This window comes from Pteropus medius, unplaced genomic scaffold, assembly GCF_902729225.1.
Source record: "Pteropus medius unplaced genomic scaffold, Ma_sr-lr_union100, whole genome shotgun sequence".
Taxonomy (NCBI): Eukaryota; Metazoa; Chordata; class Mammalia; order Chiroptera; family Pteropodidae; genus Pteropus; species Pteropus medius.
In genome coordinates this window covers 13181652-13204465 of record NW_024349803.1, presented here as the reverse complement: position 1 = coordinate 13204465, position 22814 = coordinate 13181652, and the positions used below count along the sequence as shown (strand labels likewise).

Genomic DNA, 22814 nt, shown 5'->3' with positions numbered 1-22814 from the left:
CTGGAATAGTTTATTTGGCATTAATGAGCTACTGTACGATAGAGAACAATATTAGATTTAATAAGTCTTTTGATTACATCTACTTATTGAATTTATATCTATAATTAACATCTAGAGTCATTAAGTATGTGTGGATTTTGAGAAGTTAAGAACTAAATTAGAATCCTAGTTCTACCACTTAGTAGCATTTATACAAGTTATTCGATATTGGTAAGCCTCCATTTTCTCATCTAAATAATGGGGCTTCTTAGTAGTTTCTGGGCACTGTTGATTCAGGGGATGTAAGGAGGTTTCTGTTGGATGGGGAAGACCATCAAGCGAGACTCTCCAGTAGATGTAATATGGTCTGAGTATACACTGAATACTGAATAAAGATAAGCTTAGAGGTAGAGTTGGGAGTCAGCCATAAAAAGGTAGACATTTAATCTGTAAGAGATAATTAGTTCTAAATTGGTTTTTGTCTGCCATACTTAGAGATCAGGAGAAGGAAAATACTGAAAGTTTTAAAGCAAGAATCCATATGTTCTCATTTTCCCAAACTGCTTCTTTTATATCCCAGAATAATTATTATAGTACGCCCCCTTTTACTCTCAGTGGTTAACGTAGTTTCGATAATAAATTATGTGGTCTGTCACCTTCTAAAAGCAAAAAATATAACAAGGACAAAGGGCCATAGTTGAGCCATTTAGAAGTACTGAGGAAAAAAATAAATAAATAAAGGAAGCAGCCTAGAAGGGTAGGGGCGAAAAAGAAGAAATGGTCTTTACAAAAGCTGAGAGAAGAGATAGTTCTAATCATAGTAAGAAAGTGAGACTTGTAAAATCAAGGTTACGGAGCATAAGTATACATTATTAAATTTATTAAGGTAGAGCTCATTGTGTACTTCAGAGCGCAGTTTCATTTGAACAGTTGAGGAGAAGCCAGATTGTGTTGTTTCTTTGAGGATAAGAGCTGTGCTTTTTATTTTTATATCTGTAGTCCCTAGCACAGCAGTTATCATGTAGGAGGTACTAGGTACATCTTTGAAGAATTAAAATATAACTAATGGTTGGTGAAGAAGGTGAGATAGTGGATATAGATATTGTACTGTAAAAAAAATAGGAGGTTAAAGAGAGATGGAAAGGAGGGTGTTTTTAGTTTGGCAGCAGAAAGAACATTGTCTTCATTTTAAATGTCAAGATGAATTCAGTGGAAAGGGAAAAGTAAAGTTTCCGAAGATGGAAGGAAGTTTGAAAGCTAAAGTCCTTGCTGCTTAAGGAAAAATCTGTTGCAAAGTGAATAGGGTGGCCTTAAAAACGCATATGGATAACCTCCCCCCTTCGACTCCTCGATGATTTAGGAATTTTCTCCTGAAAAAAGTACAGTTTCTGGAATCAGTAAACCTAGAGCTAAATCTTGACTTAAGCTCTTAATAGATTAGTGGCAAACCACTTACTCTCTTATATTTAAATGACTCGGCTAGTGATTTTAGGCATTTGAGGGATTCCTTGATGCTCCTCCATTAATCTCTTCCTCATCTACCCAGCTACTACATTTTACATAGTTATGTCCTCAGACCACAGTCGATTGTCCTAGCACCTCATTACTTTGGCATTCTTAGCCAGGACAAGTACTCAACCCTAGGTCGGCCAATGAATGTCTTCCTGGTATTTTAAGGCCTGGCCTAGGAGGAGAGAGAGGGTTAATGAAATCTGTAAGATGTAAAACTAGTGACACATGAATGGCCATTTTTCTTACTATGTGAGAAACGCTGATCTATCGTGAAACAGAATGATGCTGATGTGAGAGAAAATCAGAGGCAAGACAAAGTGAGCCAGACAGACACAGCTCTGGCGACCTTTGAGTTCCCGAGACCTAGCTGCCTCCCCACCCTCCTAGTTTGGTTATCTAATCTTTCTTGCATTCTGTGAGCCAGTTGAGCCAACTAATTTTGAGTCAAACTGGTTTACGTTTCTATCCCTTATCATTAAATTAATACCTGAATTTGAGCGAAGCATTCCGACTCCAGTGCTCATACTTTCCCCACTGTACCATGTTCCGTCTCTAAGGCTAAAATCCTATGTCTAAAGTTTCACCCCTTCCTAATTCGTTGGGACTTTCATGAACTATTTCTGTCCTCTCAAGCATTTTTGGTTTCTTCCCCTCCCATAGATCCTTCTCTGAAATACTGGCATATGCTTCCTTCATTGTATAAAGTCCTTGACTTGATTCTTTGGCCTCCACTAATTCAGTCGCGACTAAAGCAGGAATAGGGATTTTGGTAGAAGGTAAGTTTAGGAAGACGGTAGATTGGGCCAGATGGAGGAAAATTTAGATTATTATCTTAAGTAGTTTCCTGTTATTATCTAGACCAGAGATGTTTAATAGAACTTCCTGTAATGATGGAAATGTTTTATATCTTCATTATCCAGTACAGTAGCTGTTAGCCACCTGTGTCCATTGGGTCAGTTTAAATTTAAATAGCTGCATGTGGCTAAGGCTACCCCTGAAGAGGAACTTTTCACTCAAATGGCTAACCTGATAATCAGCTCTTTGTTCTGCTTCTGTAGATATGCTTGCCACATACCCAGAAGGGTAAGGTGACCTCGAGAGTAACTAAAGACTCATCCTCCCCTTTTGATTGTTCTGTCTAGATAACAGATGTATTGCCTAAGTTCCTGTTTGAAAATCTCATGCCCTGTAACTGCCTGTAGCCCATAGCAACTCCCTCTCTCTGTAACCACTTGAGGATGAATTAGCCATTTGGCCTATGCCAACTGTAACTGCGTGGATAAGCCCTACAAAAGTAAAGTTGCCCCGAGTTTGGGCCCCAGATCTTCAGAGCGCTAGCTCTTCTGGGACCACTGGCGTAATAAACCTGAGTTCTCCAACTCTCCGAGTGGTACTTGGATTCTCACCAGTCTGATTATTCTGCAACACTCCTATTTTTGATAGAAAGTTGTGTTTATTTCTTTTGTTTTTAAATCAGGGAAATGATAGGTGTTTAAGGAAAACAATGTGGGTATTAGGATGATGAGGTAGATGCAAAAACAGAAAATCACTTTCTTCTCGGGACGATGATGCCTTCCTTTCACAAGGGTGGGGAACAGAGGAGGATGAGCTGGCTTGGGAACTGACAAGGAGTTCAGTGCTGGCGAAGCTGAGTTGTGGGACGCATAGAGCTGTCCAATAGGCAGTTTGGAGCAGAGCAGAACAGAGAAGACTAGGGCTAGAAATGTAAATTTTTATCGTCATCTATATAAAGATGACAAAGTCATAAAAATGAGAAATATTTTCCAGAGAGGGTATATAAACCTTGAAGAAAGGAGCATTGAGGACAGAATTTTCAAAAAATGTCTATATTTAAAAGGTGGAAAAGCGAAGAGGAGCAGTGAAGGTGAAGTTACTGTCCGATGTATTTAAGAAACCAACACTTATCCATGTAAGTGGTAGTAAGAACCCTTCACTTTAGGGATAGTTCTCATCAGGAAGATTAGATATTTTACTTGAAAATGTGACTTCGTATAGAAAATCAGCATAGCTAATTTCTATGCCCTCATAATATGGATCTGTTGGATAGCTATATTTAGCAAAAATGGAGCAAATAAAAACTACCATTGTGTTATCATAGTGTCATTTCTGCCTATAGAATACAGATACGTCTGTAAAAGGGGCTTAATATTTGGTCAGGTTGCCAAGAAACATAGCAAACTCTAGTCCAAATAAAGTGGCTTATAAACCTGGGAGAGAGAATGCCTAGCCCCCTTTGGTGTTGTCTAGATAATAACTAGTTATAAATAATAATATGCTTAAATGGATTTTCTATGTAAGATTAAGGAGAAATTATTTGAGAGGACCTATGAAAGATGCATTTTATTATGCCAGTGGGAAGACTCATGAATTTCCCCACAGTGTGTCATACACTTGTAAAGGAGCACAGAAGGTAGTGATTATGCTGCCTGCTGAGAAAGAGTTGGGAGTAGATTGAAGGGCAGTGTGAGTAAAGAATTGGAACTGGATAAAGGGCACTGCCAAGGAAGGCAAACAGGAAGAAGGAAGCATATGGAAGAATCGAGATAGGCTCAAAGTCAGATCTGTGGAGTAGACAGTACTAAAGAGCAGGCCAGTTTGCTGTCTAGCACAGTGCCTGATACATAGTAGGTGCTCAGTAAATATTTGTTGAAAGAAAGAATGAACGATAGCCAGGGAAAAGAAAAATTGCTTCTGCGGGAACGATGGACTCCTACTTTGGCCCCACCTTACTTTATCCATTACGTGACCTCAGTTATCACATGTCTTCCGGACCTTGGGTTACTGTTAGGTTTATTGTTAAAGCATATACTAAATATGTGAATATTCCAGGTAGTTCATATTTGAATTTGTAATCATCGTTCGGCTCTGGGGGATCAGGTGGGGTGGGGTAGGAATGCTCTGCTACTTAAAATTAGTGCGGTGAGTGTACCTGAGGACTGGGAATTTTTATTACCTTTCGTTTTAAGACTGTGACAGAGTAGGTATGACCATATCTAGTCCTTGAATATCCTAGCCTTGGGTAACGTGAGTGTTCACTTCTGACTGATGTGACAAGTTAGAGGTGAACATTTATTTTCTCTGTGTGGTTTCTTGAAGGTGATCAAGAATGATGAGAAGCAGATGGGGAGGTTAGCATTATTTTCGATAAGAGTATATAAATGGATGTAAACATGTAAAATTTCAATACACAAACTGACCAGATACTGTGTAATTTCCAAGTTTCTTTTTTTCTTTTCATTTAAAACTCCTCTGAAATCTGATAGTCCATAAAAATTTAGTGCGTAGAATTGTAACCAATTTTTTTACTCAACTATTATAATGACCTCGCATGTGATAGCGATACCCGATTTTAGAATCTGAAGATACGAGGCCACACAGGTTGTATTTTCAAGTTTAAATTAATATATGTGTATATATATATATCTGCAACCCGACTTTAATTTATACCCTATACTATATCATTCTTGACATATCTCCATGTGCCTGTGTAATAGTCTGTGTGCAAAGAAAAGTGTGACTAAGAAAAAGTTTTCTTTGATCTATTTCATTCCGTGTATGTTTGAGTGTCTAACAGGCACTGTTTCAGACGCTGGGAATACCACACTGACCAAAGCACAAAATTCTTGCCCTCCTGGAGCTGTTGTCAAGGCATACTTTCAGAGGGGCACAGTTCAGGTTAGATGGTAACTAATCAAATAAGCAAAGGTACCTTCGTCATATAGGAGAGTTGTACTCTCAAAGAACTGACATTTAAACTAATAAGCTCACTAAAGACAGAGATTTTTGTTTGGCTTTTGTCTGTCGTGTTCACTGCTCTATCCCCAAAGCCCAAATAGTGCTTGGCTCATAATAGGCATTCAGTAATAATATGTCATTGATTGAAATGCTTATCGTTTTGAATTCATATAATCATAGACATGTACTTTTGCAAATAATTTTTACGTCTAACGAGTTGAAAATTTTATAATCTCAGTTACCTATTATTATGGTTTTTTTTTTTACCTGCTTTTTGTTTCTCCTTGTGCCCACATATCAGAGTGCAGGAAAAACATTAATATTAATAATTAGTCATATGACGATCTGATATTGCAGAGGATAGATTTGGAAAGCAACTTAAGAGGTCGTCTTTTGTTCGGCTTCCTGCCTAGGCATAATCGAGTAAGTTGGTTAGGTGTGTATTTTTAATTAATCATTAAAAAAACGAGGACAGCATAATTGGATTCTCTCTTGAGAAAACGGAGAAAGGTACTTAACCCTAGATACAAAGGCAATAACCTGAAAATTTTAGAACTTCTAACTCTGTGGGAAAGTGAAAAAAAAAAAAAATAGAGCACGACTAAGCTGCTCTTCGTTGATATCAGAAATGGGCCTGTCATTCACTTTGGCATTGAAGCATAGCCTGCTATCTCAGGGGGCAGAGCCAGGACTTTTTTTTTCTTTCCCTGAAGAGCTGGACAGTTATTACAGGTTGAAAAGCCTCAACCAGTTTTTCAGGAGTTTCTCCTCTTTTTTTTCCTTTTTTTTCTTCTGAAACTCATGGTGCTTTTGCTCTGCTTTCAAGATGCATTAAGGTCTCCTGTTTTGGGACTGCTTTGGAGCCAGCAAATACCCTGACATGTATAATTCCAATTATGCAGGTTTCATGAGTAAGTTTAATATATATATATATATATTTTTGCTAGTTAAAATTCAAATGAGTTTTAGAAAAATGTGAGCTTGGAGCTAGGTATTTTATTGTTTCACCACTTTTGTTTTAAGCATTTTTTAAAAGCGATAAGAAAGCAAGATTCTACATAAAAAGACCCCTTTGTCTCTTAAGACCTTAACTTCCAGTTTCTTTTGAAGTGGCTTTGTTGAATTAGATAATATTCATATGTCTTCCTAAAGACAGTTAACTAAACAGTTTTCTTGAGCATCTTTTTAGTTTTACTGAGAAGTATTTTAAATTGAGCTTTCTGAGCTCGATTGCTTATGTCTGACACAGTCTCAAGTTTCCACTGAATGGTAACAAAGACTGTAGAGTGTTGGTGCTGCAGTGAGAGGCATGCTTCTTTAGACCAGGTAAGAGAGATTATTTTGTTCAGTACTGCTGGGTGAGTTTTTACAGCGCTTATTTTATGTTCTTTCAAAAGCAGCAATGTTAACTTGATAAATAGCCAGGAACACGCTGAATGCAAGACGTCCTTGCTTGTTGCAGACAGGAAAACTACAAAGTATGGGGGTTGGGGTGGGCAGGGGGGGAGGGGTAGAGTAAGCTTAGTTGATCACTCAGTTACTTATATAAATCAATTAAAATGTGAAAACAATTCCGGAGCTCAGTTTTCTTCGTTCAAGAACTAAGGAATCAGTTGAGGAAATGAATAGTTTTAAAGGTACTTTATGGTTATTACTTTGTGGATGCAATTCAAGTGATAGTTTTTACTTTCATTTCTTTCTAATAGTTAATAAAATGAGCTTTGCCTTCAACTATACATTTTTTCCATTTATGAAAACTTTTAAATGTCAGCAGCAAAATATGATTCCTCAGGATCCTTGGACTAAACCTGACACTTAAAAAAATATTTCAGCTTTTATAGCTGTTACATTTTTTTTCCCAGTACATTTTTCTTAAAAGTATTTGTGCTTTGAAAATGTCAGCTGTATTCTAATGAAGCTCAGGCATTGTTTGCTCATAAAGGGGCTGGTGCATTCCACTGCTTTATGGTTTATTATGAGGCACAGTGTGAGAGTGTGGGTGGCACCATTTGGTGTCTGCCTCTTGGGGTAGTGACTGCCATTATGTTAGTGTTGGATTGGCAAAGAAATATAGCATGCAAGATCCTATATGAATCTGGATACTGTGAAGAAAATCTTAACCCTAAACAATACTGAGTTGGGAATGTGTGACAATTTGATTGAGTTGATCACTTCAAGTATACTCTTGAAGTCTGCATTTTAGTTACAGTTAACATTCTGCCAGTCACATCTCTTGTTTTTTGATGTAACATTTACTCATTCTTTGAACTTTAATAAGGAAGCGAATGTTTCTAAATAAACAATGACATTTTAAGTAGATACAGTAAAATGTTAAATAATAGGTTTACTTAAAAGTTTTAAGCAACTTAGTGTGGGTGGGGAGGGGAAGTGGGAGAGGTCAGGCAGAGAGCCTTTCTTTCAGTTAGGAAAGCTCTGATGAAAAAAAACAACAGATGTTTCTTCTGTTACAATTGAGGTAGTTTCATTCAAAATTCACAGTAGCCAAAATGGGAGGGCAGGTCATAAATCTGACTTAATCAGTGAATAAATAAAACTTAGTCATTTAAATTTATTCTTTTATAATCAGGATTTGAGAATCAGTATAGGCTAATATATTCTGAGTAACATACCTTTTGAAGAGGCTTTTTCATCTTAAAAATATGTGTAATTAATGAAAATATGAGAAAGTTAAGTTTAGTTCATTTAAGTTATAGAAAAAATGATCATTAAATCATATAGAATATTAAGGGGGAAACTAAGCCATAATAAAATATATAAGGAATACTGAGGTTGCAACAATTTGTAATTGCACAATAGGTACTAAGGCTCAAAATGTAATTGCAATATGAAACATCATTTGCGTATGTGATAGATCATTCTATCGTTAATGAGAAGCATGAGATTTATTCCAAAAGATCTTTGAATAAGAAACGTGAGAGAAATATTTTGAATTTACTTGAAATGCTGTGTTGCAGTTTACCTTTAAAAAGAAAGATAGCTTAAAGTTGGTTGCTAATGGAAAGAGGAGAATGTTTATCTGCTCGAAAGAGTAGGACGGAAGAGCTTGGAAGCAATATGCATGCAATAAGAGCAATCAAAATTTAAAAATTTTGCATTTGTGGAATTCATAATGAGTAAAGTAAAAACCTTCCTTTTACTAATAACATGAAGAGAAGTTCTGTGCTCTTGGAAAGTGTGCATTTAGTACACATTAATCTTTATGCAATTTCTGAAAAGTTAACTCTTATAAAACCAGTGTGCCAGATCTTTCACATATTAGCTACTAATTAAAAATTTGCCAACCTTTACACTGTAAAATTAGTAGTAATACATTAAAGCCAAAAAATTCTCTGAACCATTGTTCAAAATTTATGTATGGAGCAAATATTAAATGGTTTTCTAAATGTTCATTCAGTTGGTCTAAGGAGAAGACTGGAAAAGATCAACATTCAAGGAGATTGTTAAAATTTTCTCTTGCTCTTAACTGGGATTTGTGGGCTGCCCTGAAGATTTTCTTTGCTTCAAATAATGATGACAGAGTTTAGAGATTTTGAGGCTTTTCAGATCATTGTTTTAATCAAGATATTCTAAAATAGGTCTGTGTGCATTTTGCTTTTTTAAGGAATAGCAACATGTAGCACTGGAGCTTTTTTTCCTCTTTAAGTAAAATAACTGTCGTGGAGTTTAAAATGAATTTATAAACTATGAGTTTGGAACTTTTACAATTTTAACCAAAGAATATATCGCTTTGATGGACTAGACAGTCCTTAAAAGAAGTTGGTGGTCCCACATGGGGTATATAACTGTGACAGCATCATAGATTATAGTTATCAAAAAATGAATATCACTTATGATTATAAATGTAAGCATCAATAGTAAGTTATTTAACAAAGAAAACAGCATCAGCAACAACAATGCAGAAGTAAATGTGATTGTTAACCTTTCAGATTAAGAGCTATATACTGGAAGAAGACTTCTGGGGTTCTTCTTGCCTTATATATGAACTTTCTAGCACAAAATTGAGGTCTAGGGAATCTGAACCTTACCTCTACATTGTTCTCCAAATCAGAATACCTACCCAGAGAGTGACTGATTTAGATGTTTTCTCTGCCTCTCATATGTGTATGCAATCAGAAACCATGGCAACCTCAAAATCTCTCATATCTAGGGTGGAGGTCAAAGGGAAGATTTGTCTGATGTCTATATTTTTCTGAAAAGAAAACCTTTATATTATTATTTAGGAGCAGGTAAAATAGTATGAGTATTGTACCTTAAATATATTGTGAGTTAATTGTTGTGTGATTGGATCCAGGAACCTATCGTGTAATAACATTATTTCTTTCTACCAAATTTCAAGCAACTAGTTTTCAAATAAACTTTTGGATCTTGACTCTGAAGCTGGCGTTCATCAGCAGGGAGGCTTAGTTTTTGGCACTTTGCTCACTCACTTGTGTTGCAAAATTTGGCAACTCTCTTAGCAGTTTCTCTGATAGAAAAATGAAGAGACTGCTAACTGAGCACTTACTGTTTGCCAAGTAGACCCAGTAGAACCTACTTATAAAAATTTGTAAAATCCTTTAATAGATAAGATTTTCATACAAAAATTTTGTTGGTATCGATGCCTAAGTTTAAGATTTCTTGCTCTTCACAATGTGAATTAAAGGTAGCTTCGATAATAGCTCTCAAGTAGAACATGTTGAAATAAAAATATTGATAACATCACAGTGTTGAATGAGCTACGTAATATTGTATTATGGAATGCAGTGATCCCCTTTTTTATTTGCTAAGAAATGGAAAGAACTGCTGTGAAACTCTAATTCGTGGGTCTTTGGTCTTTCTGAGTTCGCATCCTAAAGTTTTAAATTTATTTTAAGAACACAACTTTGTAATTCTGGATCTGTCCTCAGTGATTGACACCTTTGATAAATATTAGAAAAAGGTCTCTCTCGATTGTACATTTAAAATAATTTCTTTGTTAACACTGTCTGAGGCAGGGTACCATCTCAGAGGGGTTGTGGGCTCCTTCATGAGATTTCCAATTAGGAGCCCTTGGGTGTTCTAATCCTCATAAATTCTGATCCTCGTGGTTGCACCCAGCTGTCTTGATCTACTCTAGCCACTCAGTGGCTGTTTTTACAAGATAAAATGTGCTGCTTTCAGCTCACTCTCTTTTACTGGGCGTACAAACAATGCGTGTGCCATCTGGTGGGTGTCCTGGCTATGGTGATGGTGCTAAAAGTAGTGGTTGAAAATAGGCTAAACGTGAAAAGATATACCATTTATGAGACGGAAAAAATAAGAGTCACTCAACCCTTTCTCTTTTAAAAAGGAAAAGGAGAGGAGTGTCATAGAAAGAATCTACTTAGACTCCATCACTTCCTTCCTGAGTTTGAACAAAGAGGAAAGGGGAACCTGAAGCAGTCTGTCCCAGTCTTGCCTGATCATAAGAATCATCTGAGGCACTTGTTCAAAACACACATTCCCACCTCGCTTCTAATTCTGTAGGTGTCTAGTGGAACCCAGGAAGGTGTGTTTTGAATAAGAGGCACACTCCCCTCTCCTCCTCTCGCCTCCTCGGCCTTTTATAACCAGGCACATTGGGGAAGAAATGATTTGAAGGGTTGGGGAAACCAAGCTGTTCGAGGCCACAAGGTGAAGTTATTCCATTATTAATCAGAAGATATATTGTCCTAAAATGGGGAATTCTAAGTAAGCAGGTGGAAGAGAAATGAGAAAATTAAGAATTAAAAGGTTTCCTTGACTGAAGTAATAGAAAAAGGACAAAATGATGTGTTTTAACTAAAGGTAAAGAAGCCAGTGAAAAAAACAGCAGGATCGAATCTGTAGATTAGACAAATGTTTTTGGATGGACATTTAAAAAATACCGAAAGGGGAAGGTCCTAGCAAAGAAACCTAGTGAGAATGGATTAAATGATTTCTAAGATTGTTTAGCTTTGAGATTTGAACTAAATAAAAATGATTATAATAGTCCACATACCAGAGCTTGAATTAAGGAGTTCATTTAAGAAATGAAGAGGAACTGTTTAAATCCTGGCATGCGGGAAGATAGAGAAAGAATTTTTTTCTTCTTCTTCTTTCAAATTGAAGAATCCAGGGCATTTATGGTTCTGGTTGCCAGATAAAGAAGGAGCTTGCTAATGTTTTAAAAGATGTCCTCCAAGTAAAAAATGCTTATCAAAGCCCAGAGAACAGATTTAATCCTCTCGGAAAGTATGTAGGAAAGATTGACATAAAAGATTTATTGACCCATTTAGGAGTATGCCCTTAGGGCTATCATGCTATTTCTTGTTATGGCCATTCCAAGGATCCTTTCTTTGATTCATGGGAAGATTCTGGTTAGGTGGTCTACTTGTGGGAATCTTAGAAGTCCTGTATTGTGACAGCTGCAAAAACATCCAGGCTTTTGCTTCCTCACCTGTGATATATGGAAATACGCAGTTCATACCTCGTGCCCTTATGTGTCTATACTATAGGATGTTTGATTTTGGTTTTGGAACCAAATACAGAAAGGAAGGTTCTAGAAGTCACTTTGACCATTACACTTTGAAGATAAAATGAACTTTTATCTTCTATTTCTCACTCCTCTCATTTATATTGATGTTTTGGTCGTTCAAGTTAAAAAGTTTAGTAGTGGTGATGGCCTTTGGATTTAAGCTTAGGAAGTTTGGTTAACATGTTTGAGTGCAAATGCAACAAATTACAACATCACGGGATTATAATGTGAAGATAGGTAACGTATGTTATTAGCTATACTAGTAGCTAGCTATAAATAGAATGAAAACTTTAAAAAAAAAGATCCGTGTGTGTTTAAACATAAAAACATAAAAACTGGTTTATTTATTTACTTCCCCCCCATCTTGATGTGCATATTATACATGGATATGCTATATTTTAATTATCTTACAGGTCTGGTATTTTTAGTTATACTATCTTTTCAAATTAATTATGAATTATTAATATGTGTTTCATTTATGAAGGTAGTACTGTTGATCTATTGGGCCTGAGTTTTTTTCCTAGATAAAGGTGATAGATATTCTCCAAGCCATCTGTATCATATCTCCCTAGTCCACTCTGTTGTCAGTGACATATATTGCTTTCCAGATGGTTGGTCGAAATTAGAAATACCGTTTTAAGGTTGTGGAATCTTTTCTCTGCGCAAAATGAATTGGCCTCTTCCAGAATCAGCATGTGACTTGATCTCATGAGTGATCAGTTTGAAATGAATCGATAGCCTTTTATAACAGTTACGAACAAATGATTAAACAGGCAGTGTGGACAGACATGCTTGGCACTTTCTGACTGCTTCTTCTCTTGTGGAAAGGTTAATCATGAATGAAATAGAGCATCTGATACTGTCACATAAATAGCAGATCAGTGGAGCAGAATAGAAAGTCAGTAAATTGACCCAGATAAACAGAATGATCAAGATAGCATTTCATATCAGTATGGGAGAGAGAGAGTAGATTATTCATTAAAATTAGCCATCTGAGGGGGGAAAATGGATCTTTCGCTTCTCACATCAAATAAATTCCAGTTGGGTCCAGGATATAAAATTTAAAATGAAGGCATTAAAGTATTATAAGAAACCATGGGGGATATTTAATACACTCTTTAGTATATAACTAATGATAATTAATTTCAAAGAATACATCCAACAGGAAGTACCAAACCTGGAATGGAAATAAAATGTACATAGCATGTCCATGTATAATGTAGGGTAGGGAAGAAAGATGAACTTTGCAGTTACTCTCTTTTCCTTCTCTCTCTCCCTCCCTCCCTCCCTCCCTTCCTTCCTTCCTTCCTTCTTTCTAGATCTACAGTACCTGGTCTTTCTAGATGGACTCCCATCTAAGTACTAACCAGGCCAGACCCTGCTTAGCTTCCGAGATCAGACGAGGTTGGGCATGTTCAGGGTGGCATGGCCGTAGACTCCTTTATTTTTATATTTAAATATACAGACATTTTTACATAGGATGTAAAAGTCATCAAAGGAATAAATTGACTACTTTGTTTTAATGTGCAGAGAAAATCACATATAAAAGCAAAAGACAAATGCCAAATTGATAAAAATATTTGCAGCAGGTATAACAGAAGAAAATAATTTTTCCTTCGTTATTATTACTATTATTATTATTTTAAATACGGAATGCTTCATGAATTTGCGTGTCATGGGGCCATGCTTATCTTCTCTGTATCATTCCAATTCTAGTTTATTTTAAAGAGGGTCATAATTTAAAGAGGGTCTACTAATGGAAAAAAATCGCCAGCCAATAGAAAGACATAATTCTCAGGAAGGAAAATTTAGATGACTTTTAAACAAAACAAGTCAGCCTTATTCATAATAATAAAACTAAAATAGAATCAAAATCAAATACTATTTTAACCTAAAATTTGTCAGAAATAAAATTTGATAACACTGAGTTGGTAAAGCTATGTGGAAATAGACATTTTCGTACATTTCTGAAAGGGAAGTTGGTACAACCCGTGTGTATGAAGACATATGTGTAATCATTGCAGTATTATTTGTGGTAATAGAAGGTTTTACTATTAAAAATGTTTGTAATACCAAAAGCTTTCCATTACTAAGGGACTCAATAATTAAACTGCTATAGCCATACTATGTAGCTAACAAAGTAAATATTGAGGCAAACTACATATTCAGGTATGGAAAGACATCTAAGACAGATATAGTATTCAGTGAGGAAAAGGCAGTGTACAAACTGATAGAGTATTCAACCATGTGTGTAAGGAAAAAAAGGATATTTATTCAAATATTATATGTATGTCTAGAATATTTCTGGAAAGTTATGTATGAACTGGCACCAGTAGCTGTCACTAGAGAAAGGAATGGGATAGGTGTGGTTGGGAGTGGGATGAGACTTAGTTTTCACTATATACTCTTGTCTCATGAATTTATATCAGATCCTTCCATCAAACATACATTCATTCCATTCATTCATTCATTCATTCACCTAGAAATGTTTATTGAACTCTGCTGTGTCCCAAGCACTGTGCTAGGTGCTAGAGCTGTGGCAGTGAATGAGATAACAAATCCCCTGTCCCTGTAGAGTTTAACATTCTGAGAGTGAGCAGGCCAGGGACAAATAATAATTACATACACAAGTAAACATAAATATGCAATATATCATATTGAGATAAGTACAGGGATACCTCCTTTTATTGTTCTTTGCTTTATTGAACTTCACAGATGTTACATTTTTTACAAATCAAAGGCAAGACTCTCCACCAGCAAAATATTAACGATGCACTTTATTGCGATACTCTATTGCGGTGAGTTGGAACTGAACCCATAACATCTATGAGGTCTGCCTGTACTATGGTGAAAAATCATAGTAAGTTAGGAAGTGCTGATATAGGCTGGTCAAGAATCTCTGATGCAGTGACGACTGAGCAGAGACTTGAAGGAAGCTGGGGAATTAGACACGTAGATCTCTGGGGGAAGAAAGTTACAGGCAGGGGAAACTATAAGAACAAAGGCTTTGAGGCAGAAATCTGCTTGGCACGTTTAAGAAACAGCAAAGAAGTCTCTGCGAATGTTGTGAAATGAAGTGGAGGGAGATTGACAGGTCATGAGGTCAGAGTGGAGTGGTACAGGTGACAAAGGGCTCTGTAAACCATCACGAGGACTTATGCTGACAGACGCAAAGTCAAGAGAGTTTTGAAGAGAATTGTTCTACATAGCAGGATTATTCTGCTGTGTGGGGGATAGAACAGTGCTGTTCACTAGCATAATATGAACCACTTACATACTTTAGAATTTTCTAATAGCCACATTTAGAAAGGTAAAAAGAAACATAAAATTAATTTTAATAATAGATTTTATTTAACCAAATATATCTAAAACATCATTCAACATGTAATCAATATGAACAATTATTAACGAGACATTGTTCATGTTTTTGGGTACTTGGCATTCAAAATCTGATGTTATTTTACACTGAGAGCACATCTCAAACGTTAAATTTTTAACAGTTGAGGTGAAATGTTGGAATATAGTACTACCAAAACAATAAAGCTGTATCTAATGGGAAAATACTTTATACTGCTTCAGTTTTTAAATTTAAATTAAGATGAAATAAATTTAAAATTCAGGCTCTCAGTTGCACTAACCACATTTCAAGTGCTTAATAGCCATATGTGTCTACTGACTCCAAATTGGACAGCATGGCGACAGAGTTGGGGGAGGGGCAGTGCAGAAGCAGGTTGGTAAATCAGGAAGATATTGCAGTTATTTAATCAAGAGATGGTGACTTGGACCAGAGTGATAGCAGTCGAGTGGAGTGGGTGACAGTGGTTCTATTCAGGATATATTTTAAAGATAGAGCCAACAGGATTTATTAATGGATTGAATGTAAGATATAAGAGAAAGGAAGAAGTCAGCAGTGATCTTTTTTGGTCTGAACAGTTGAAGAATGGAGTTGACATTTACTGAAATGAAAAGGAGAGAAGGAGGTTTTTGGGTAGAATGGGGAGCAGTCAGGAGTTAGATTTTGGCATGCTAAGTTTGAGATACCTATGAAACATCAAAATGGAGTTAATGAGAAATGACAGCTGGATACATCTAACGTTCAGGAGAAAGGTTTAATCTGGAGAAATGTACATAGTAGAAACCATCAGATCACCTAGTGAGGAAGAGTCAACAGGCAAGAGTTGGAGGGCCAAACTAAAGAGCTCCTGAATATTTTTAGCAAGGAGGAGCCAGCAGTCAAGACTGAGAAGAAGCCAGTGTGTTAGGAGAACCAATAAAGAATAGTGGTTTGGATGTCAAGTGAAGAGTGTTTCAAAAGAAGGTGTGTTTTTTTTTTTTTTTTAATGTCAAATATGGCTGATAGGTTAAAGTAAGTCGAAAGCCAAGAATTGACCATTGGATTTAACAACATGGAGATGATTTTGAGAAGAGCTATTTCAGTGAAGCTGTGGGGAAGAAATGGGAGTGGGTTAAAAAAAAAAAATGGAAAAGTGGAGACAGCAAATGTTGACAGATTTTGTGTTTTGCTGTAGAAGGCAATAGAAATGATGAGTTGGTAGCCAGAGAGCTGTGCATAGTTAAGAAAAATTATTGGGTTTTGTGTTGGCTTTTTAGATGAAAGAAATAATGCATGTGTATCGCTGACGAGAATGAGCTGGCAGAGAGGGAAAGATTGTGGTGACACAGGAGACTTAGAAGATACAGTAGCTGGAAGGCTGTAATTTAGACAAATACATGAACTACCTGTTTAAAAAATAAACTTAAAAAAAAAATAGCCCCAATCGAGGTAACAGAAGAGGGAAAGCAAGAGCATTGTATAATCTATAATTAGTCTCTTACTAATAAATATAAAATTGTCTGGGTCACTTCCCATCATTTTTTTATTAAGGTATAATTTACGTGAAATAGAATTACGTTTGACAAACACGTACACCACCACAATCTCGGTCCTTTTTTAAGCTTTTATTTAGGGCAGTAGGTTAGCTTGTCCTGTGAAGTTGGACCCTGTATATATGGGATATACCACTACTTCTGCTTTGACATATTTATCAACCCATAAAATAGGCATGTTCTTTCTTGCAGTTATTTACTAATTTGGTTCTTCTAGGAGGATGTAATACAAGCTTGGGTTAAGAAGGTTTTTCCAAAAGCTAATTCAGGCAAAAACACAATTTTTTTCCCCAGAAAGTCAGCGCTGTGAAAAAAATAACATACTGGCATCATGTAGACAAATTATAATTATTTGACTGAATTTTTTCATTTTAATTGCACATATTGAAGGTGATTAACTAGAACTGGAACCCCCTAAAGAATTATGAGTGAAAGCGATCTTTGGTGTCTAGACAGTTATAATGGAAAACAGAAAGATTCCATTTACTCGAGAAATTGAAATAAAAAATTTGAGCCAAAATTTTGTGCCTGTGTCAAGATTTGGCATAAGGTTTTAGCTGTTTTTCTTAGCCACTTTCTTGGGTGATTAATCTCATTTAGTTAATTCAGGGAATTGTGAGAACCAAAATCCAGGCTTATCTTAAAATTTTTGTTTTTAGTAAATGCATCAAGTGCCAAGAATTGGCTTCTGGACAGTGTCCTACCCAAGAGGGTAGGAATTAAGGCCAGGTACTTATGAAAAATTGTTTAGACTTAGTTTGGTTTACTTCTCTTAACTTGACTGAAATTTCAGGAAACTGGATGTTTATAACCTGTTTAAATAGGTCCTTTTAAGTAAAAAAAAAAAAAAAATTATGCTGCTGAACCCAGTTGATTTGATGAAAGTAAATTTTATCTTAATACATACATGGCTTTTATCTCTGGATATTAATTATTGAAATCCCAGTGGAGCCCCTTTAACTGCTTCTAAAGCATATTTCATTTTTACTAATTGAAAAAACACATACCTCATTTATAGATCTTTATCTTATTTCAGCAGCTGTGGCTGATTCTTGCTTTCTCTCTTCTTCAGATTGGCAATTGCTTTTTAAATTATAAAACAAGTGAATGCATGTTCATAAAATGTTTTTTCAATTATAAAAAAGTATAAAACAAAGCATTTCTCCATAGTACTCACCAGAGCTAACCTCTATTAAATTTGTTGTTATCTCGCCAGACTTTACGCATGTGTAAGTTTATGTGTATGTGTAGTTTTTAAGGTAAATAGAATCATATTAATCATATTCTCTTATAATGGGAACAGTTTTTGACAGCAGTACATACTTGTAGGGGGGTAGAGTGTATAATATTCCATCATATACATGCACCAAAAGATGTTTAAACATTTAAAATTGTTTCCAGGTTTTTGCTTTTATCCACAGTGTTGCAATTCTAAGACATATTTAATTGTTCTTATCTGCTTAGTTTATTATGCTATATATCTTGCAGAGGAATTGCTGGTCAGAGAGTGTACACATTATTAATTGCGATGTTTTTGCAGAGGCTAGGGATCTACTTGCCACTTAGGCCGTGGAGGGCAGTTGAAAGAATATTTGTTGATGTGAAAAGAGGTTTTAAAATGCATGCAATTGTTTTTAAAACACTTTTTTAAAATTATGTACTCTAACACACAGTTCCATTATTCTTCTAATTATTCTGTCAGACCACCCTCCAGATGGGTTCTCCAGTGCTCCCTCCACTGACAGATGTGTTACCTCCTTGAGTGCAAGGGACAGTGTCACTTGCACTGAGTATCCGTCGTGCTTAGCATTAGTATTTGACGTACATGTAGTAGGTACCTAGTAAACATTTAAAAAATATACCCCGTTCGCCACGTCTTTACCAACTCAGGCATTATCAAACTTTTTAATCTTTATCAATCTGGAAGATGAAAAGGTTTCTTTTTAAGTGTTTTTTTTTTTCATTATTAAAATTAAGCATCTTTTCATGTGATTACTGACATTTACATTTCTTCATGTACTCAGCTTATTTTTATATTGACTTATAAGTGGGAAGTTAAATAAATAAAATGTTTTTAAGGATAATGACCTGTGTGTCGCAAATTTGTTTACCGACTCTGATATTTGTCTTTTAAGTGTATCGGGGCTTATGCTACTTACCAAATATTTACTTTTAGGTAGTCAAATCTATTGCTCTGGTTTTACTTAAGATTTCTAAATTCTGTAACATGCTTAGAAGGGCCTTCCTCATCCCCAAATTATTAAAAAAAAAATTTACTTCTAATTACTTCTAAAAATTACTTCTAAATTTTCTTCTAATACTTTTATGAGTTTTATTTTTATACTTAAATAGTTGATCTTTCTGGAATTATTTTGTACAGATGAGAAATTGAAATCTAGGTTTCTTTTATCTAAAGGGAAGATTTTTTGTCTCAATGACATTTTTAAGTAATCCATTCTTTCCCCATTGATTTGAAATGCTACCTTTATGATACATAGAATTTTCATATATAAATGAATTTCTAGACTTTAATTTCTGTTTTGTCAGTTTCTTTATCTGCTTCTTAGCCGGTATCACATTATTTCAATTACTCTCGCTATGTAATGATTTTGAAATCTGGTAGCCTAAAGTTCTCTCTTCCTCATTATTCCTTCTCTAAAAATGTTCTTGGCGGTTCTCTGCCTTTACTCTTCCAGATACACTTTAGAATCAATTTGTCAAATTTATTACGTTCCCTCTAAATTCTTTTGGTATTAAGTGACAGGACAGATCTGGGTTCAATGTTTCTTTTTTAATTTTTGACCAAAGTTTTATATTCTTAATTTTCCTTTAGTGTTAGGTTTAAAATTAGGATCAACCTGTTCCCTAACCTTAATTATCTTTTTGTGTTTGCTTCACTGGTTTTTTGTGGGGTTTTTTTGGCGAGTTTTTTACTTTTGCTCTAACACAGTGTATCAGAGAAGATCTCTCATGTTAAGCATTCAGCAGCATTAAGGTCATTTGTAAAAACCACCGGAGAGCCAGACTTTTTCAGGGCTATGCTCTTCTTCACATGAGTCTGTGGTGTGTTCCTCTCCTGCCGGGGACTGTGTTTATGGCACATGTCTGTCAACTACATAGCTGTTTCTCCCCCTAAAATCATAGATGATTATTCTCCAGTTAGGTGGATTCTTAAGTAGATGAATAACCATATTGGGGAGTTTTGATAATAACCTTAATCTTTAGCAATTGTTAAATTATGCATGTCATATTAAAAAAATCAGTTGTACAGTTACAGATTAAGAAAACTTTCATAAGAATGTTCAGTCATGTTTCGAAAATAGTAAACAAAGGACCTGGTATTTAAATTTATTTCGTTATGATACCTGTAACAAAGTGAGAAGAGATACAGTTTAGGATGCATTACAGGAAATACAGCGTGCAGATTAGGAAAGGTAATCTATGCTAATCAGTCTGTTTGTATAGTTTTGTGCCAGGGACTAAACCAGATACTAGGCTACAAAGCTGAGAGGCATAGCCCACTTATAGTAGAATTACAAGTAAATGATAATAGATTTTATGGAAAACAGAAGAAGGGCATCCAGGACCTGAACTATGGAAGCGGGGGACAGCTTTTAAGGAGAAGGTGACACATAAAGCACAGGCTTTAGAGGTGGAGCCATGGCCCTCACTAGCTATGGGAACTTGTACAGATCATTTAACCTCACTCTATCTCAATTTCTTCATGTGTAAAATGGAATCAATAGTCGTATATTTCACGCTGTTATCCTTTAAGCAGAAAATGGTATGAAATCCCATTTTGAAGTACTAGAAGGTAGGGAGAGAGACTGTTGTCCCAGCAGAGAGACTTCTCAGCAGAAGGAAAGGTGTATACACCAAAGCCAGGGTGGTTGAACTGGGGCCTTTCTGGAATTGGACAGCATTTCATGTGATTGGAATGTAGAGTGCATGTGGAGTCAGAAGCTGAAGATGAAGCTGGGTAGGGAGGCAGCGAGCAGTGAGATCTCCAAGCAGGAGCTTTGTGCCATGTTGAGGAGTCTGAACGGCGTTTAGTAAGTGTTGTGAAGTCTTTGAAGGCCTTTTAAGTAGGGGAGTGTCCAGAACAGTTTTGCCAGTTGACAGACTGGTTTGTTATAGATGTGTGCAGGGGCTGGGAGAGCTATTTGAAGTAGAAAGGATATCCAGTTAGATCAGTGGTGCTCAGCCCTGGCTGCACGTTGGAACCATCTGGAGAACTTTTAACAGCCCAATGCCCAGGTTGACACCACACCAATTATATCAGCAGCTCAGGGGGTAGGACTCAGGTACAGGTATTTTTTATTGCTTTTCAGATAATTCTGAAAATAATCTGAACAGCCAGGGTTGTAAAACATGGTAACTACATTCAACCCTGATTTGATAAAGTTCCCAGTTAAAGAAGTGCCAATGGCATCAAGGAAGCGGGGTAAGGAGATAAGTGGGCTGTGGTGGTCAGTCGAATGAGAAGGGGATTGAGGACTTCTGGATTGGGTCGCTGGGTGGACGATGATCATATACCAAGGCTCAATTGTATACCAAGACTGAGAACATGAAAGAGAAGCAGATTTGGGTTTTAGGCCTTATTGAGCTTTGGAAGAGCTAAGGGAAGGGCTATCTGAGGAGGGAGACTGAGATGAAGGTGTCTTTCTAGTCCTGCTCTGAAATGTTTTTTTCCCCCTGGTTTCAATTTTGACTCTCTTTTACACACTTCCTGGATGATCTCCTTTGTTTTATTAGATGACATTATTACTTTCTAAGAGAAATGTTGGTAAACTGAAATTTGTCTTGGACGAGTTAAGTAGTCGATATGGTAGTTCAGAAGATTATTGGTTGGCTTTTCATTTCAGGGGTGGTACTTTGCCACTTACTTTAAAATTTAAAGTGTCGAAAGCACTTGAAAACACTATATGTTAGATCTCACAATTTCTAACATTATTAACCTACGTAACATCACATTTTTTTCTCCATTGTAATAAAACTTCAAAAAACTACCAACTCAACATTTTGAAAACATGGTATCTTTTAGTATAAATTTTTTTTTTATTATCCTATAAAGAAATTCTAATATATATTTATTTTACTTCATGTTCTCCTTCATACATTTTTTTGTTCTATGATGTCTGATAAAGATATAACAGGATTTCTTAACTCTGGTATAAACTATGCTTTGCATTATGTATTCTCTAAATATTTCTTCCTCTAAAAATCAACTAAAAGTCCAATAGTTAATTGTCAGATAGACTGAATTATTTATTTACAGATTTCCTGTTCAGCAGAACTAATTGTATTCACTATAGCAAAGCAGTTGCTGGTATGGCTTTTCAGTAAGCCTTCTTGTTTCTAATTTACTTATTAAGATTGTCATAAATTACATGAGCAAAACGGAGGTTAGGACCATGAGGTTAGAAGGTGGCCTTGATATTGCAGAACGTTAACCCAGTGTTTTGATATCATTTCAGGTAACATTTCATTTGTTGCATTTCCAGTTGCCAATACCAACTCACCAACAAAGATTTTACCAAAAACCTTAGAACCAATAAATGTGAATGTTGGACCCCAAATGGTAAGAAAATCATCAAATCTTAGAATTTGAAACTTTGCTTAGGTAAGACTAAGAATGTAAAAGATAATTGTTCCAAAGATGGTTGGTCAAATGTTCTAATATTAATCTCTTAATCACTTTTTAAAAAGTTTTGTTTTTATTTCAATGTATCTGATTAAGTCTTGAGAAAAAGGCCTCGTGCTGCTTAATGTTTAATTTTCGCATATTTGACTCTGTGGATTCTGGATGTGCAATATTAAGGTTTTTGTGCCCTATACGAGGCTTTTCTTGTTTTTAGTTATTTAATTAAATTGATTAGAATTCTGTCGTTTTTATGTCCTCTTCCTTTTCTCCCTTAGCCCTAAACTATGTGCTCTCATATAAATCGAACATGACCCATAAGTTAATTTATATCTGGCACTATGAATTTGAAACTCTTTGATTAAAGGACATTTGGGGAAAACAACATGCCAATTCATTTTAATCTTTAACAGTAGAAATAATGGATGAAAATGGGAAATATTTAACTGTTTCTCTGAAGGAATTTCCTTAATTATGCTAGAGCCCGAAGTGTGTGGCACTTTTTTAGAAAGTCTTATTTATGAA

At 35.7% G+C, this 22814-nt stretch overlaps 1 protein-coding gene, 1 non-coding gene and 1 pseudogene across 6 annotated transcripts in view; 1 reads left to right on the top strand and 2 right to left on the bottom strand.

Annotated features, from left to right (window-relative positions):
* The window catches only part of TFDP2 (transcription factor Dp-2), a 145361-nt gene that overhangs the window by 84470 nt on the left and 38077 nt on the right, over positions 1–22814 (top strand). For 2 of the 5 annotated variants that reach the window (XM_039837345.1, XM_039837344.1), the window contains exon 4: positions 22126–22229. In XM_039837345.1, the coding sequence (XP_039693279.1) occupies positions 22126–22229 (104 nt within the window). Of the gene's footprint in view, positions 1–6137; positions 6159–6449; positions 6574–22125; positions 22230–22251; positions 22272–22814 lie in introns of those variants that run through there. The other 3 variants (XM_039837346.1, XM_039837347.1, XM_039837348.1) reach the window with 3 other exon arrangements.
* Positions 13080–13198, bottom strand: LOC120582569 (uncharacterized; annotated as a pseudogene).
* LOC120582674 (U6 spliceosomal RNA) lies at positions 13404–13505 on the bottom strand. Its single transcript, XR_005647612.1, has one exon. It is a non-coding gene; the product is annotated as a U6 spliceosomal RNA (small nuclear RNA).